We start from the raw sequence: 18,761 nt of genomic DNA, 5'->3' as shown, positions 1-18,761 counted from the left end.
GATCTTCCTGGTTAGTACCACTTACTTTGCCGACCCTTTGTTGCCCTGTCCCAACTTTTTTGAGACGTGTTGTTGCCATCAATTTCAAAATGACCTGATTTTTTTTTTTGTCATACAGTGATACATTTTCTCATGTTAAACATTTGATGTGTTTTCTATTTTGAATAAAAAAAAGAGAGATCTGCAAATCATTGCATTCTGTTTATATGTAGATTTTACAAAGTGTCCCAACTTTTTTGGAATTGGGGTTGTATACTGTATATATTTGTATATATACAGTTGTGCTCATAAGTTTACATACCCTGGCAGAATTTATGATTTCTTGGCCATTTGTCAGAGAATATGAATGATAACACAAAACCTTTCCTTTCACTCATGGTTAGTGTTTGGCTGAAGCCATTTATTATCAATCAACTGTGTTTACTCTTTTTATATCATAATGACAACAGAAACTACCCAAATGACCCTGATCAAAAGTTTACATACCCTGGTGATTTTGGCCTGATAACATGCACACAATTTGACACAAAGGGGTTTGAATAGCTATTAAAGGTAACCATCCTCACCTGTGATCTGTTTGCTTGTAATTAGTGTGTGTGCATAAAAGGTCATTGTGTTTCTGGACTCCGAACATTCCCTTTCTACTTTCAACCAGTGCTGCACTGATGTTTCTGGATTCTGAGTCATGGGGAAAGCAAAAGAATTGTCAAAGGATCTGTGGGAAAAGGTAGTTGAACTGTATAAAACAGGAAAGGGATATAAAAAGATAGCTAAGGAATTGAGAATGCCAATCAGCAGCGTTCAAACTCTAATCAAGAAGTAGAAAATTAGGGGTTCTGTAGAAACCAAACCACGGTTAGGTAGACCAACTAAAATTTCAGCCACAACTAGCAGGAAAATTGGTAAAGAAAAACCCAAAAATAATTTCAGGTGAAATACAGGACTCTCTGAAAACATGTGGTGTGGCTGGTCCAAGATGCACAATAGGGAGGCACTTGAATAAAGATGGGCTGCATGGTGAGTCACCAGCAGAAAGCCATTACTATGCAAATGCCACAAAGTATCCCACTTACAATATGCCAAACAGCAGAGACACAAGCCTCAAACCTTCTGGCACAAAGTCATTTGGAGTGATGGGACCAAAACTGAGCTTTTTGGCCACAACCATAAACGCTACATTTGGAGAGGAGTTAGCAAGGCCTATGATGAAAGGTAAACCATTCCTACTGTGAAACACGGAGGTGGATCGCTGATGTTTTGGGGATGTGTGAGCTACAAAGGCACAGGAAATTTGGTCAATTGATGGCAAGATGAATGCAGTATGTTATCAAAAAATACTGGAGGAACATTTGTATTCATCAGCCAGAAAGCTGGGCATGGGATGTACTTGGACATTCCTACATGAGAATGATCCAAAGCACAAGGCCAAGATGACCTGTCATTGGCTACAGCAGAACAAAGTGAAGGTTCTGGAGTGGCCATCTCAGTCTCCTGACCTCAATATCATTGAGCCCCTCCGGGGAGATCTCAAACATGCCGTTCATGCAAGACAGCCCAAGAATTTACAGAAACTGGAGGCTTTTTGCCAAGAGGAATGGGCAACTTTACCATCTGAGAAGATAAAGATCCTCATCCACAAATACCACAAAAGACTTCAAGCTGTCATTGATGTGAAATGGGGGAAATACACGGTATTAAGAACTGGGGTATGTAAACTTTTGATCAGGGTAATTTGGGTAGTTTCTGTTTTCATTATGATTTAAAAAGAGTAAACACAGCTGATAGATAATAATAAATGGCTTTATCCAAACACTAACCATGAGTGAAAGAAAAGGTTTTGTGTTATCATGAAAAATGGCCAAGAAATCATAAATTCTGCCAGGGTATGTAAACTTATGAGCACAACTGTGTGTATATATATATATATATATATATATATATATATATATATATATATATATATATGTGTGTGTATATAAGTATGTATATATATATATATATAGATATATATGTGTGTATGTATATGTGTCTATATATATATATATATGTATAATGTGTGTATATGTACACAATGCTTCAATGCTCTATATTACATTTTTGAACTAGGTAGGGCTGACACCTCTGCAGGGTGCACAGGAATGTGGGCGAGGATTACTGATGATCAATCGTTTTTTTTTTTTTGCACTTGTCATACAGATGGCAGAAAATACTTTCGATACTATAATAGCCATGGACCAGAATTGAGAAAATAAGAGAAAATCACTGTTGGGGTTTACATACACTTTAACTACTTCCTGCCTGTCTGATCACAGCGATATACCTGGACCTCACTTGCACACGCCCCCTGCCAAATCACAGCACGAGTTTGGCAGCTGATTTCAGACAATTATTTTAGCTGTGGCCAATCACACACAGAATATAAATATATAATATATATATATATATATATATATATATATATTTTTTATCTAATTTTCAGTATAAAATGGCCTGGTCAAAGGGGGGGGGGTACATTATTCAGAGGTCAAGTGGTTAAAGTGTTTGTTACCCCAACACTTGAGATTCCTGATTTGTGTCTGCTGTACCGTGTACTTGTATTAGAAAGTCCTTTTACAATCACTTTAAGTCCCCCTCCCCCTCCGATCATGATCAGCACCGCTCTAATGTCAGAAGTAATAACTAGCAATGGTGGGCGCTGCGCAGTGCCGTCGCTCGCCGCCAGGTGGCGCTGCGTTGTCCCTCATTTGCCCTCATCTATCATGGCGGCCCGGTGATCGCGTAATACGGCCGTGACGCACAACGCAGGGACTTCTACCGGCGCGGTGACCATCCTGGAGGAGTTTAGGGATGGCGGATGAAAACGAGGAGGCCCCCGCGGAGGTGGAGGAGGACGAGGAAGACGGCGGAGAGGAGGACGCGGAGAGCCCCGCAGATGACAACGTCCCGGCGGAGCGCAGCGGTCACGTGGCCGTCAGTGACGGGAGCCGGATGTGCGTGTGGGGAGGATACAAGGTGACAGGCGGGAGCTATAAGTCGGTGTAGAGTCCGGTGTACAGTGTGGGGGGAGGGGAGGAGCTTCTCTGCTCACCATAGAGATTTCTATGACAGTATAATGAATAGAGACGATGGAGGATTTGCCAATAGAGGGAGACCTGAGTGTCACTCCGCACCCCCTCCCCTTCATGCTGGTGTAGTGTCACAGTTTGATGCCTATCACAGGATGGTGCGGAAGTGACGTTGTTGCGTACTGCGCATGCGCGATGCGCTCCAAACGCTCGCGCCGTGCGTTCCAACATAGTTTCGGCAATACAGTTCAGCGAAACCATCACATAATGTTACGGAAGTGATGTTACACACAACACAAACACGGGGTACGTTGTTGCGTACTGCGCATGCGCGATGCGTTCCAAACACTTGCGCCGTGCGTTCCAACATAGTTTCGGCAATACAGTTCAGCGAAACCATCACATAATGTTACGGAAGTGAAGTTACACACAACACAAACACTGGGCCGTTCGTTACAACACTAATACTTCCCTTGTTACCTAGTAGGTTTTGCATTGCTGGGACTTGTAGTGCCTATCCTGAGCTACATGCTTCAATGTTCAGTGTCCTCATCCCTATCCCCATGCTTCAATGTTCAGTGTCCATCCTTATCCCCGTGCTTCAATGTTCAGTGTCCTCATCCTTATCCCCGAGCTTCAATGTTCAGTGTCCATCCTTATCCCCGTGCTTCAATGTTCAGTGTCCTCATCCCTATCCGCGAGCTTCAATGTTCAGTGTCCTCATCCTTATCCCTGTGCTTCAATGTTCAGTGTCCTCATCCCTATCCCCATGCTTCAATGTTCAGTGTCCTCATCCCTATCCGCGAGCTTCAATGTTCAGTGTCCTCATCCTTATCCCCGAGCTTCAATGTTCAGTGTCCATCCTTATCCCCGTGCTTCAATGTTCAGTGTCCTCATCCCTATCCGCGAGCTTCAATGTTCAGTGTCCTCATCCTTATCCCTGTGCTTCAATGTTCAGTGTCCTCATCCCTATCCCCATGCTTCAATGTTCAGTGTCCTCATCCCTATCCGCGAGCTTCAATGTTCAGTGTCCTCATCCTTATCCCCGAGCTTCAATGTTCAGTGTCCTCATCCCTATCCCCCTGCTTCAATGTTCAGTGTCCTCATCCTTATCCCCGAGCTTCAATGTTCAGTGTCCTCATCCCTATCCCCATGCTTCAATGTTCAGTGTCCTCATCCCTATCCCCGAGCTTCAATGTTCAGTGTCCTCATCCTTATCCCCGAGCTTCAATGTTCAGTGTCCTCATCCCTATCCCCCTGCTTCAATGTTCAGTGTCCTCATCCTTATCCCCGAGCTTCAATGTTCAGTGTCCATCCTTATCCCTGTGCTTCAATGTTCAGTGTCCTCATCCCTATCCGCAAGCTTCAATGTTCAGTGTCCTCATCCTTATCCCCATGCTTCGATGTTCAGTGTCCTCATCGAAGCAGGGGGATAAGGATGAGGACACTGAACATTGAAGCTCGCGGATAGGGATGAGGACACTGAACATTGAAGCAGGGGGATAGGGATGAGGACACTGAACATTGAAGCTCGGGGATAAGGATGAGGACCCTGAACATTGAAGCAGGGGGATAAGGATGAGGACACTGAACATTGAAGCTCGCGGATAGGGATGAGGACACTGAACATTGAAGCAGGGGGATAGGGATGAGGACACTGAACATTGAAGCTCAGGGATAAGGATGAGGACACTGAACATTGAAGCACAGGGATAAGGATGAGGACACTGAACATTTAAAGCTTGCGGATAGGGATGAGGACACTGAACATTGAAGCACAGGGATAAGGATGAGGACACTGAACATTGAAGCTTGCGGATCGGGATGAGGACACTGAACATTGAAGCATGGGGATAGGGATGAGGACACTGAACATTGAAGCTCAGGGATAAGGATGAGGACACTGAACATTGAAGCACAGGGATAAGGATGAGGACACTGAACATTTAAAGCTTGCGGATAGGGATGAGGACACTGAACATTGAAGCACAGGGATAAGGATGAGGACACTGAACATTGAAGCTTGCGGATCGGGATGAGGACACTGAACATTGAAGCATGGGGATAGGGATGAGGACACTGAACATTGAAGCACAGGGATAAGGATGAGGACACTGAACATTGAAGCTCGCGGATAGGGATGAGGACACTGAACATTGAAGCATGGGGATAGGGATGAGGACACTGAACATTGAAGCACAGGGATAAGGATGAGGACACTGAACATTTAAAGCTTGCGGATAGGGATGAGGACACTGAACATTGAAGCACAGGGATAAGGATGAGGACACTGAACATTGAAGCTTGCGGATCGGGATGAGGACACTGAACATTGAAGCATGGGGATAGGGATGAGGACACTGAACATTGAAGCACAGGGATAAGGATGAGGACACTGAACATTGAAGCTCGCGGATAGGGATGAGGACACTGAACATTGAAGCATGGGGATAGGGATGAGGACACTGAACATTGAAGCACAGGGATAAGGATGAGGACACTGAACATTGAAGCACGGGGATAAGGATGGACACTGAACATTGAAGCTCGGGGATAAGGATGAGGACACTGAACATTGAAGCACGGGGATAAGGATGGACACTGAACATTGAAGCATGGGGATAGGGATGAGGACACTGAACATTGAAGCATGTAGCTCAGGATAGGCACTACAAGTCCCAGCAATGCAAAACCTACTAGGTGACAAGGGAAGTATTAGTGTTGTAACGAACGGCCCAGTGTTTGTGTTGTGTGTAACTTCACTTCCGTAACATTATGTGATGGTTTCGCTGAACTGTATTGCCGAAACTATGTTGGAACGCACGGCGCAAGTGTTTGGAACGCATCGCGCATGCGCAGTACGCAACAACGTGGCCCGTGTTTGTGTTGTGTGTAACATCACTTCCGTAACATTATGTGATGGTTTCGCTGAACTGTATTGCCGAAACTATGTTGGAACGCACGGCGCGAGCGTTTGGAGCGCATCGCGCATGCGCAGTACGCAACAACGTCACTTCCGCACCATCCTGTGATAGGCATCAAACTGTGACACTACACCGGCTTTGTGTACAGGAGCGGAGGTCCTGACTCCTCCCCCTCATCTCCTCCTGGCCATTCACAGAAAAAACAGCTTTGTGATTGACTAGGAGGAGGAGACTTGACCATAGAGATGGCATGTGATGGGGTCACGCATGGGAGGGGCCACTGATCCTCAGAGACACGAGGTGGGGAGAGTCACCGATCCTCAGAGACACGGGGTGGGGAGAGCCACCGATCCTCAGAGACACGGGGTGGGGAGAGCCACCGATCCTCAGAGACACGGGGGTGGGGAGAGCCACCGATCCTCAGAGACACGGGGGTGGGGAGAGCCACCGATCCTCAGAGACACGGGGTGGGGAGAGCCACCGATCCTCAGAGACACGGGGGTGGGGAGAGCCACCGATCCTCAGAGACACGGGGGTGGGGAGAGCCACCGATCCTCAGAGACACGGGGGTGGGGAGAGCCACCGATCCTCAGAGACACGGGGGTGGGGAGAGCCACCGATCCTCAGAGACACGGGGGTGGGGAGAGCCACCGATCCTCAGAGACACGGGGGTGGGGAGAGCCACCGATCCTCAGAGACACGGGGGTGGGGAGAGCCACCGATCCTCAGAGACAGGGGGGCCACCAATCCTCAGAGACACGGGGCGGGGAGGGCCATTAATCCTCAGAGACACGGGGAGGGCCACCAATCCTCAGAGACACGAGGTGGGGGCGCCACCAATCCTCAGATATGGTGTGGGGAGGGCCACCAATCCTCAGAGACACAGGGGCGCCACCAATCCTCAGAGATATGGGATGGGGGTGCCACCAATCCTCAGATATGGGATGGGGGTGCCACCAATCCTCAGATACGGGGTAGGGAGGGCCACCAATCTTCAGAGACACAAGGTGGGGAGGGCCACCAATCTTCAGAGACACGGGGGTGGGGGCGCCACCACTCCTCAGAGACAGGGGGGTGGGGGCGCCACCACTCCTCAGAGACAGGGGGGCGGGGAGGGCCACCACTCCTCAGAGACAGGGGGGCGGGGAGGGCCACCACTCCTCAGAGACAGGGGGGCGGGGAGGGCCACCACTCCTCAGAGACAGGGGGGCGGGGAGGGCCACCACTCCTCAGAGACAGGGGGGCGGGGAGGGCCACCACTCCTCAGAGACACGGGGCGGGGAGGGCCACCACTCCTCAGAGACACGGGGCGGGGAGGGCCACCACTCCTCAGAGACACGGGGCGGGGAGGGCCACCACTCCTCAGAGACACGGGGCGGGGAGGGCCACCACTCCTCAGAGACACGGGGCGGGGAGGGCCACCACTCCTCAGAGACACGGGGCGGGGAGGGCCACCACTCCTCAGAGACACGGGGCGGGGAGGGCCACCACTCCTCAGAGACACGGGGCGGGGAGGGCCACCACTCCTCAGAGACACGGGGCGGGGAGGGCCACCACTCCTCAGAGACACGGGGCGGGGAGGGCCACCACTCCTCAGAGACACGGGGCGGGGAGGGCCACCACTCCTCAGAGACACGGGGCGGGGAGGGCGCCACCACTCCTCAGAGACACGGGGCGGGGAGGGCCACCACTCCTCAGAGACACGGGGCGGGGAGGGCCACCACTCCTCAGAGACACGGGGCGGGGATGGCCACCACTCCTCAGAGACACGGGGCGGGGAGGGCGCCACCACTCCTCAGAGACACGGGACGGGGAGGGCGCCACCAATCCTCAGAGACACGGGGCGGGGAGGGCGCCACCAATCCTCAGAGACACGGGGCGGGGAGGGCGCCACCAATCCTCAGAGACACGGTGTTATATCCTCTGTGTTGTGAGAGACACAAGACTCTGGTCTGGAACAATGGAAGTTTATTTCCAGTACTCAGTTTACACTGCAACATGCATCTCAGGACAGTACATCTTATTAGGCTCTTACATGTGTCCAAGATGGCTACTATACCCCTTGACCCTTGGCATCACTCCTGGGTGGAGCCAGCCTTAAAGTGGCAGTACATGTGAAACCCTTCAGGTATAACACACGGGACGGGGAGGGCGCCACCAATCCTCAGAGACACGGGGCGGGGAGGGCGCCACCAATCCTCAGAGACACGGGGCGGGGAGGGCGCCACCAATCCTCAGAGACACGGGGCGGGGAGGGCGCCACCAATCCTCATAGACACGGGGCGGGGAGGGCGCCACCAATCCTCAGAGACACGGGGCGGGGAGGGCGCCACCAATCCTCAGAGACACGGGGCGGGGAGGGCGCCACCAATCCTCAGAGACACGGGGCGGGGAGGGCGCCACCAATCCTCAGAGACACGGGGCTGGGAGGGCGCCACCAATCCTCAGAGACACGGGGCGGGGAGGGCCACCAATCCTCAGACATGGGGTGGGGGGCACCACCAATCCTCAGAGACACGGGGCAGGGAGGGCGCCACCAATCCTCAGAGACACGGGGCGGGGAGGGCGCCACCAATCCTCAGAGACACGGGGCGGGGAGGGCGCCACCAATCCTCAGAGACACGGGGTGGGGAGGGCCACCAATCCTCAGAGACACGGGGTGGGGAGGGCCACCAATCCTCAGAGACACGGGGTGGGGGCGCCACCAATCCTCAGACACGGGGTGGGGAGGGCCACCAATCTTCAGACGGGGGGGGCGCCGCGCCACCAATCCTCAGATACGGGGTGGGGGGGCCACCAATCCTCAGAGATACGGGATGGGGGTGCCACCAATCCTCAGATATGGGGTGGGGAGGGCCACCAATCCTCAGAGACACAGGGGCGCCACCAATCCTCAGAGATACGGGATGGGGGTGCCACCAATCCTCAGATACGGGGTAGGGAGGGCCACCATTTCTCAGAGACACGGGGCGGGGAGGGCGCCACCAATCCTCAGAGACACGGGGCGGGGAGGGCGCCACCAATCCTCAGAGACACAGGGCGGGGAGGGCGCCACCAATCCTCAGAGACACGGGGCGGGGAGGGCGCCACCAATCCTCAGAGACACGGGGCGGGGAGGGCGCCACCAATCCTCAGAGACACGGGGCGGGGAGGGCGCCACCACTCCTCAGAGATGGGGCGGGGGGCACCACCAATCCTCAGAGACACGGGGCGGGGAGGGCGCCACCAATCCTCAGAGACACGGGGCGGGGAGGGCGCCACCAATCCTCAGAGACACGGGGCGGGGAGGGCGCCACCAATCCTCAGAGACACGGGGTGGGGAGGGCCACCAATCCTCAGAGACACGGGGTGGGGGCGCCACCAATCCTCAGAGACAGGGGGCCACCAATCCTCAGACACGGGGTGGGGAGGGCCACCAATCTTCAGACGGGGGGGGCGCCGCGCCACCAATCCTCAGATACGGGGTGGGGGGGCCACCAATCCTCAGAGATACGGGATGGGGGTGCCACCAATCCTCAGATATGGGGTGGGGAGGGCCACCAATCCTCAGAGACACAGGGGCGCCACCAATCCTCAGAGATACGGGATGGGGGTGCCACCAATCCTCAGATACGGGGTAGGGAGGGCCACCATTTCTCAGAGACACGGGGCGGGGAGGGCGCCACCAATCCTCAGAGACACGGGGCGGGGAGGGCGCCACCAATCCTCAGAGACACAGGGCGGGGAGGGCGCCACCAATCCTCAGAGACACGGGGCGGGGAGGGCGCCACCAATCCTCAGAGACACGGGGCGGGGAGGGCACCACCAATCCTCAGAGACACGGGGCGGGGAGGGCGCCACCACTCCTCAGAGACACGGAGCGGGCCACCACTCCTCAGAGACACGGAGCGGGCCACCAATCCTCAGACACGGGGCGGGGGCGCCACCAATCCTCAGAGACATGGGAGGGCGGCACCAATCCTCAGACACGGGGTGGGGAGGGCCACCAATCCTCAGAGACACGGGGTGGGGGCGCCACCAATCCTCAGAGACAGGGGGGCCACCAATCCTCAGACACGGGGTGGGGAGGGCCACCAATCCTCAGACACGGGGGGGCGCCACCAATCCTCAGATACGGGGCGGGGGCGCCACCAATCCTCAGAGACATGGGAGGGCGGCACCAATCCTCAGAGACATGGGAGGGCGCCACCAATCCTCAGACACGGGGTGGGGAGGGCCACCAATCCTCAGAGACACGGGGTGGGGGCGCCACCAATCCTCAGAGACGGGGGCCACCAATCCTCAGACACGGGGTGGGGAGGGCCACCAATCCTCAGACACGGGGGGGCGCCACCAATTCTCAGAGACACGGGGGCGCCACCAATCCTCAGATATGGGGTGGGGAGGGCCACCAATCCTCAGAGACAGGGGCGCCACCAATCCTCAGAGATACGGGATGGGGGTGCCACCAATACTCAGATACGGGGTAGGGAGGGCCACCAATCCTCAGACACAGGGCGGGGGGCGCCACCAATCCTCAGAGACATGGGAGGGCCACCAATCCTCAGAGACACGGGGTGGGGAGGGCCACCAATCCTCAGAGACACGGGGTGGGGGCGCCACCAATTCTCAGAGACAGGGGTGGGGCGCCACCAATCCTCAGAGACACGGGGCGGGGGGCGCCACCAATCCTCAGACACGGGGCGGGGGGCGCCACCAATCCTCAGACACAGGGCGGGGGCGCCACCAATCCTCAGACACGGGGCGGGGGGCGCCACCAATCCTCAGACACGGGGCGGGGGGCGCCACCAATCCTCAGACACGGGCGGGGGGCACCACCAATCCTCAGACACGGGGGGAGGACCACCAATCCTCAGAGACATGGGGTGGGGAGGGCCACCAATCCTCAGAGACATGGGGTGGGGAGGGCCACCAATCCTCAGAGACAGGGGAGCCACCAATCCTCAGACACGGGGTGGGGAGGGCCACCAATCCTCAGACGGGGGGGGGCGCCACCAATCCTCAGATACGGGGTGGAGCACCACCAATCCTCAGAGACATGGGAGGGCGCCACCAATCCTCAGAGACACGGGGTGGGGAGGGCCACCAATCCTCAGACATGGGGCGGGGGGCGCCACCAATCCTCAGACATGGGGCGAGGAGGGCCACCAATCCTCAGACACGGGGGGAGCACCACCAATCCTCAGAGAAATGGGAGGGCGCCACCAATCCTCAGACAGACATGGGGTGGGGAGGGCCACCAATCCTCAGAGACACGGGGTGGGGAGGGCCACCAATCCTCAGACATGGGGCGGGGGCGCCACCAATCCTCAGAGACGGGGTGGGGAGGGCCACCAATCCTCAGAGACAGGGGGTGGGGAGGGCCACCAATCCTCAGAGACACGGGGCGGGGGGCGCCACCAATCCTCAGAGACACGGGGTGGGGGCGCCACCAATCCTCAGAGACACGGGGTGGGGCGCCACCAATCCTCAGAGACAGGGGGCCACCAATCCTCAGACACGGGGTGGGGAGGGCCACCAATCCTCAGACACGGGGTGGGGAGGGCCACCAATCCTCAGAGACACGGGGGGGGGGGGGCGCCACCAATCCTCAGAGACAGGGGGCCACCAATCCTCAGACACGGGGTGGGGAGGGCCACCAATCTTCAGAAGGGGGGGGGGCGCCACCAATCCTCAGATACGGGGTGGGGCGGCCACTAATCCTCAGATATGGGGTGGGGAGGGGCACCAATCCTCAGAGACACAGGGGCGCCACCAATCCTCAGAGATATGGGATGGGGGTGCCACCAATCCTCAGATACGGGGTAGGGAGGGCCACCAATCCTCAGAGACACGGGTGGCACCAATCCTCAGAGATACGGGGTGGGGGCGCCACCAATCCTCAGATACGGGGTGGGGGGGGGCACCAATCCTCAGAGACCTGGGATGGCGCCACCAATCCTCAGATATGGGGTGGGGAGGGCCACCAATACTCAGAGACACAGGGGCACCACCAATCCTCAGAGATACGGGATGGGGGTGCCACCAATCCTCAGATACGGGGTAGGGAGGGCCACCAATCTTCAGAGACACGGGGATAGGGCGCCACCAATCCTCAGAGACACGGGGTGGGGCGCCACCAATCCTCAGAGACACGGGTGGGGCGGGCCACCAATCCTTAGAGACAGGGGGGGCGCAACCAATCCTCAGAGACACGGGGGGGGGGGGGAGGCACTACCTATCCCCAGATACGAAGGGGGGGGTTGCCATCAATTCTTAGACACAGTCAATCAGACTGTGATATGGAGAATTTGGAGACACCTCAAACTTATTGTGTTCCTCAAACCATTCTTGAATTCATCAGACCGTTTATTTTTATTAAAATGGTGTAAAAAAATAAATAAAAAATCAAGTAAAAGGAAAAATAAATAAATATATATGTCTATTTTAAAAGCGCCCCGTTCTGACGAGCTCGCGCTCAGAATCTAACACATATATGCGAGTAGCGCCCGCATTTGAAAACGGCGGTCAAACCACACGTGAGGTATCACTGCGATCGTTTGAGCGAGAGCAATAATTCTAGCCCTAGACCTCCTTTGTAACTTAAAACATGCAACCTGTAAACATTTTTAAACATCGCCTATGGGGATTTTTAAGGATAAAAGTTTGTTGCCATTCCACGAGTGGGCGCAATTTTGAATCAAGACATGTTTGGTATCAATTTACTCGGCGTAACATTATCTTTCACAATATAAAAAAAAATTGGGCTAACTTTTTACTGTTGTTATATATTGAAAAAAGTGTTTTTTTGTTTTTTTTTTTTTGTTTTGTTTCTGTTTTTTTTTTTTTTTTACAAAAAAAGTGTGCTTGTAAGGGCCGGTTCACACAGCGATGCGCGGCGAGGCGTCTCCGACTTACCTCGCCGCGACCTGCGGGGAGCTCAGCGGCGACTTGCAGAGGACTTCTGTATAGAAGTCAATGCAAGTCGCCCCCGAAGTCGCCCCGAAGTAGTACAGGAACCTTTTTTCTGAGTCGGAGCGACTCGAGTCGCTCCTCTCAGAACGGTTCCATAGTACTGAATGGGGGCGACTTGCGGGAGCGAGGCGAGGCGAGCCGTGTCGCCTCGCCTCGCCTCGCTGTGTGAACCGGCCCTAAGACTGCTGCGCAAATATGGTGTGACAAAGTATTGTTCTCTAGGGGGTTAGAAAAAAATGTATAATGTTTGGGGGTTCTAAGTAATTTTCTAGCAAAAAAAACGTGTTTTTTTTATTTGTAAACACCGAGTCTGAAAAAGAGAGGCTCGGTCTTTAAGTCATTAACCCCGTTATGTTACTGGCTGATTAATCGATTATGAAAATAGTAATCGATTTCATAATCGATTAGTTGTCGATTAATCGATTCGTTGTTTCAGCCCTAATTGTATCCCATTGAGTGAGTGGTCAGTGTCAGTGTGTGTGTGTGTTGTGTTTTTTATCTTTTATTGTTACAATTTATCCTTTTACTGTATTTGCTGGCGTATAAGACTACCTTTTACACTTAAAAAAAATGCCCAAAAATTGGGGGTCGTCTTATACGCTGGGTATACAGGTATACAATGCTGCCCGATGGATGTCAGCCCCCAAATGTCTGCTAATACTGTATGTGGCTTCAGCAACAAACAGTATACGCCGTTGAGCCAATCCCGGCGAGCGATGTATTCTATTAATGAATACAGAGCCTGCTTGGATTGGAGTAACAACCACTGCCAATCTGAGCAGGCTACATAGAGTAGCCTGCTCGGATTGGCTTTGAGAGAGAGAGGGAGAGAGGCAAGGGCTGATGATGCTACAGCCTCTGCCAATCCAAGCAGGCGTTGTATTCATTAAAATAATACACCGCTCACCATACTTCCCTGGGTAAATCCATTCACTGATCTCCTACTACTATACATCCTGCTATTTGCCTTTGAGGTCTCAGGCACCCAAGAGGGACAGGTAAATCTGGGACATATGACAGGGGGGTTATTAAATGCATTTTGGTGGACAATTCCCATAGAATGTAACCCAAAAGTGGTATAGGTTTGGTTAGTGAAAAATTCTACTTTCCAGAGTTGTGGCGTTCAATAGATCTCTGTTTGTGTTATTATTGTTTGATTTACTTTATGACATAACACAGCATGGCGGATGAGTACCGTATTTTTCGGACTATAAGGCGCACCGGATTATAAGGCGCACTAGCAACGACCGGCTGATAAAATGGATATTTCCATATATAAGGCGCATCGGACTATAAGGCGCACCGGATTATAAGGCGCACTAGCAACGACCGGCTGATAAAATGGATATTTCCATATATATAAAGCGCATCGGACTATAAGGCGCACGGTCGATTTTGGGAGAAAATTTAGGCTTTTACGTGCGCCTTATAGTCCGAAGGTTTACGTCAAGATGACAGATACTGTTAACAAAGAACTCCAGCGATGTCAACAGGTCATATATAAGGCGCACCGGACTATAAGGCGCACGGTCGTTTTTGGGAGAAAATTTAGGCTTTTACGTGCGCCTTATAGTCCGAAAAATACGGTAGTTGGCATTCTTGCTTTGTATTTTTTAATCGTTCTAATGTTTTTTTAAAATGGTGTTGCCTCAGAAGGGGGGTAGTCTTATACCACGAGTATTGCCCAAAACCTATGTTTTCACTTGAAAAATAGGGGGTCGTCTTATACGCCCAGTCGTCTTATACGCCGGCAAATACGGTACATATTTATTACAATTCTTTATTTTTTTCAACCTTCTGGGGGGGGGCTTTGGTTAGATAGCAGGGGTCTTATCAGACCCCTGACATCTCTCTTTTTGAGACACAGAAATGAACTGAGGACACAGATTCCCCCAGTCCTTTTCTCAGCAGCCTCAGCTGCATTGGAGATGAATGGATAGGAGACAGAGGCTCCTCTCCATTCATAAACTGAAGTATGGTAAACACAGTTTACAATGCTCAGTTATGAATGGACAGGGTCAGTGATCATTGACTGTTCATTTGGAATGGGAAGGAGCTGACAGATTTACTGCGTCCTTCCTCCGCTCTCCTCCATCCTGAAAGATTGACACGCGGGGGACTGGAGGAGCCACAGAGGGCGACTGGAGGAGTATACAGGGAATGTCAAGCGGTGATTGATGCGGCGGTGGGGGGGTTACAAGCACCGAATATTTATTTTTTTCACCATCCCCCCCCCTATAGATTTCAATAAAGCAGCTGGAAGCTGCAGAGGGGAGAGGAGAAGAAGCGGCTGTCAGCTACTTTATTGAAATCCTATACAGGGTGATTGATGCTTGGAACCCCCCCGCCCCATACCGCCGCACCGATCACCCCCTGACTGTCCAGGTATCGGATAAAGCATTGGAGCGTTTGGCCGAATACAAGTACTCGGACAAATACTTGGTATCGATACCGATACTAGTATCAGTGCAACCCTAGTTCGTACTTTTTTTTTTTTTTCTCTCTGATTATGGTCAGCTGTACAAAAAGGACCCTCCCCAGAGGGGACACGGGTGGCAAAAAAAGTTTGACAGAGGGGCTAACCCTTCCCTACTCTATCCAAACAACAACAAAAAAAAGTTTTTCCCTAATGATGCACTTTAACTGCTTGAATACTGGCAAGTAATACCCCAAATACATTTCATATAATTTGTGAGCCGCAGGGAGCTTTCTTATGACGGTATTTATGTGTGTGTGCTGAGCTGAAAGTGAAAAGGTATTCTGTGCAAAATGAAAGTGTCAAGTGTGAGTAAATGATGGAGGATCAGTGAGAAATCCTGAGAGTACACCGCCACCCCGGAGCAGGCATGTCGTAGCCTGACCTCCGCAGAACTTTCTCCCACCCACTGCTGTGAAGTATGAGTATCCAATCAGAGGTTTGTCTCTGATCCTCCTGTGATGTGTATGGTCCAGTCTCTATTATCACCAATAGGGAAAAAAAAAGAATTCAAGGGGATGGATATGAAAGGGTAAATGTACAGGATCTCTCTCTCTCTCTCTCTCTCTCTCTCTCTCTCTCTCTCTCTCTCTCTCTCTCTCTCTCTCTCTCTCTCTCTCTCTCTCTCTCTCTCTCTCTCTCTCTCTCTCTCTCTCTCTCTGTCTCTGTCTCTGTCTCTGTCTCTGTCTCTGTCTCTGTCTCTCTGTCTCTGTCTCTCTGTCTCTGTGTCTCTGTCTGTGTCTCTGTGTCTCTGTCTGTGTCTCTGTCTCTGTCTCTGTCTCTGTCTCTGTCTCTGTCTCTCTCTCTCCACTAGTTCTCAAAAAAACGAATGTGAGGAGCACTCCATGCACCTTCTATGTATTTTGGGGGGAGCCCTTCCCATCATCTGGTTGAGATGTTTAGATGATCTGACTATTTGGGACCAGCTTTAGTCCAACCCTTTATAGAATATCGGTTCTTCAGCTTTGGTATAATCATTTCTCTCCCACTTGTTTTACAGAATGCTCCCGTCCGAGGATTTTATGACTTCTATTTGCCGAGAGATGAAATCTGGGTTTACGACATGGAGCACGGGACCTGGTGGGTACAAGTCAGACGTGGTTTAAACTGGTCATACACAGAAAGAGTTTCATTGGTCAGCCACCAATATCTGTGTAATCTGTGAGAGCCAAATGAAACATTCTTCGGCGTCCAAAATCTTTATTGTTTAACTGGTTACAACAAGCAGGGCAAAGGACAGACAATGTATTTCGGGGGCCACACACAATCCCCTTCATCAGGGCTGAGTGTAGAGCTGCACGATTATGGCTAAAATTAGAATCATGTTTTTTTTTTTTGCTTAGAAGATAGATCACAACTCTTACGATTCTCACGGTGTAACATCTTTCACATTAAAACAAAAAAAAAAATTGGGCTAACTTTACTGTTTCTTTTTTGCAGGCGCTACAGCTTTAAAAATAGCGCCTGCAATCCGCCCTCAAACAGTTGCTCCATTGTCTCCAGTGTGAAAGTCCGAGGGCTTTCGCACTGGAGCGGTGCACTGGCAGGACGTTAGGAAAAGTCCTGCCAGCAGCTTCTTTGGTACGGTGAAGGAGCGGTGTGTTTATCACTCCTCCACCGCCGCTCCCCATTGAAAGCAATGGGGCAGCGTGGCTATACCGCTGGTAAAACGCCACTATTCTGGCACATTGCGGGCAGTTTTAACCCTTTCTCGGCCACTAGCAGGGGGTTAAAAGCGCCCCGCTAGTGGCCGAAATGCGCTGTAAATCTGACGGTAAAACGCGCTAAACATAGCAGCGTTTTACCTCTGACGCTATGGGCGGTCTCGGTGTGAAAGCGGTCTTACACATTGTTTAACAACTTGGCAGACTGCTTGGATTTTTTTTTTCTTTACACACAGAAGTTTCCCTTTGATCTAAGAAGGAAGAGTTAGTTACAATGTTTCATTTTTAAAACTTAGCAGACTTCCCAGATGTTTTCTTTTGACAGCTGAGTGAGCAGATAAGTCTCTCCACTTGTTATATGAAAGAATTTGCAAACTCTGCAATAGAGATAGTCAGGGGGGGTTAAATCGAGATCACAATTTTTTTTAACGATTAATTGTGCAGCTCTAGCTGGGTGACATGGCAAAAATGTTATATGGCCTCAACCCAGGGGCGGATCCAGGGGGGGGGCAACGGGTCAATTGCCCCCTCAGAGAATACCGCCAGCTAATGACAGAACGGCCGGTTCCGCGGGTCCAATCGCGGCCGGTTCCGCGGGTACCCGCGGGCCGGTTCCGCGGGTCCAATCGCGGACGGTTCCGCGGGTACCCGCGGCCGGTTCCGCGGCTCCAATCGCGGCCGGTTCCGCCGGTTCCGCGGGTCCAATCGCGGCCGGTTCCGCGGGTCCAATCGCGGCCGGTTCCGCGGGTCCAATCGCGGCCGGTTCCGCGGGTACCCGCGCGGCCGGTTCCGCGGGTACCCGCGCTGAGTGGACGGGTGAGGGGGGGGGCAGCTGGGCAGCTTAGGAGGGCTGCTGGCCAATCAGGAAGCCAGCAGGCAGGGGAGCAGGGAGATGACATCATCTCTCACTGCCCTGCGTCCCTCCAGTTCCGCCCTCACTGTGTAGGAAGCTGTGTGCAGCAGAGAGATTGCATCATCTCTCTGCTGCCTATGTTCACTCTGGGACCCAACAAAAGACCACCAGTAGGTGACAATCTGCAATGTGTGGCAGGCTACGTGGCAAGTGGCAATCCGCAATGTGTGGCAGGTGACGTGGCAAGTGGCAATCCGCAATGTGTGGCAGGTGACGTGGCAAGTGACAATCCGTAATGTGTGGCAGTTGACGTGGCAAGTGACAATCCGCAATGTGTGGCAGGCTACGTGGCAATCCGCAATATGTTGCAGGCAACGTGGCAAGTGACAATCCGCAATGTGTGGCAGGTGACGTGGCAAGTGGCAATCCGCAATGTGTGGCAGGTGACGTGGCAAGTGACAATCCGTAATGTGTGGCAGTTGACGTGGCAAGTGACAATCCGCAATGTGTGGCAGGCTACGTGGCAATCCGCAATATGTTGCAGGCAACGTGGCAAGTGACAATCCGCAATGTGTGGCAGGTGACGTGGCAAGTGGCAATCCGCAATGTGTGGCAGGCAACGTGGCAAGTGACAATCCGCAATGTGTGGCAGGTGACGTGGCAAGTGGCAATCCGCAATGTGTGGCAGGCAACGTGGCAAGTGACAATCCGCAATGTGTGGCAGGTGACGTGGCAAGTGACAATCCCCAATGTGTGGCAGGTGACGTGGCAAGTGGCAATCCGCAATGTGGGTCAGGCAACTTGGCAAGTGACAATCCGCAATGT

At 52.5% G+C, this 18,761-nt stretch overlaps 1 protein-coding gene across 1 annotated transcript in view; it reads left to right on the top strand.

Annotated features, from left to right (window-relative positions):
• Nucleotides 1-2,779: 2,779 nt before the first annotated feature.
• The window catches only part of KLHDC2 (kelch domain containing 2), a 39,170-nt gene continuing 23,188 nt past the window's right edge, over nucleotides 2,780-18,761 (top strand). Inside the window, exons 1-2 of the mRNA XM_077463533.1 lie at nucleotides 2,780-3,012; nucleotides 16,420-16,499. Coding sequence (XP_077319659.1) covers nucleotides 2,848-3,012; nucleotides 16,420-16,499 — 245 coding nt within the window. The 5' untranslated portion in view covers nucleotides 2,780-2,847. The remainder of the gene's footprint in view (nucleotides 3,013-16,419; nucleotides 16,500-18,761) is intronic.

Source organism: Lithobates pipiens, unplaced genomic scaffold (genome assembly GCF_037356315.1).
Source record: "Lithobates pipiens isolate NorthernLeopardFrog02 unplaced genomic scaffold, aLitPip1_a1.2 Scaffold_30, whole genome shotgun sequence".
NCBI lineage: Eukaryota > Metazoa > Chordata > Amphibia > Anura > Ranidae > Lithobates > Lithobates pipiens.
Note: the sequence above shows the minus strand (reverse complement) of the source record. Positions and strands in the feature narration are given on the sequence as shown.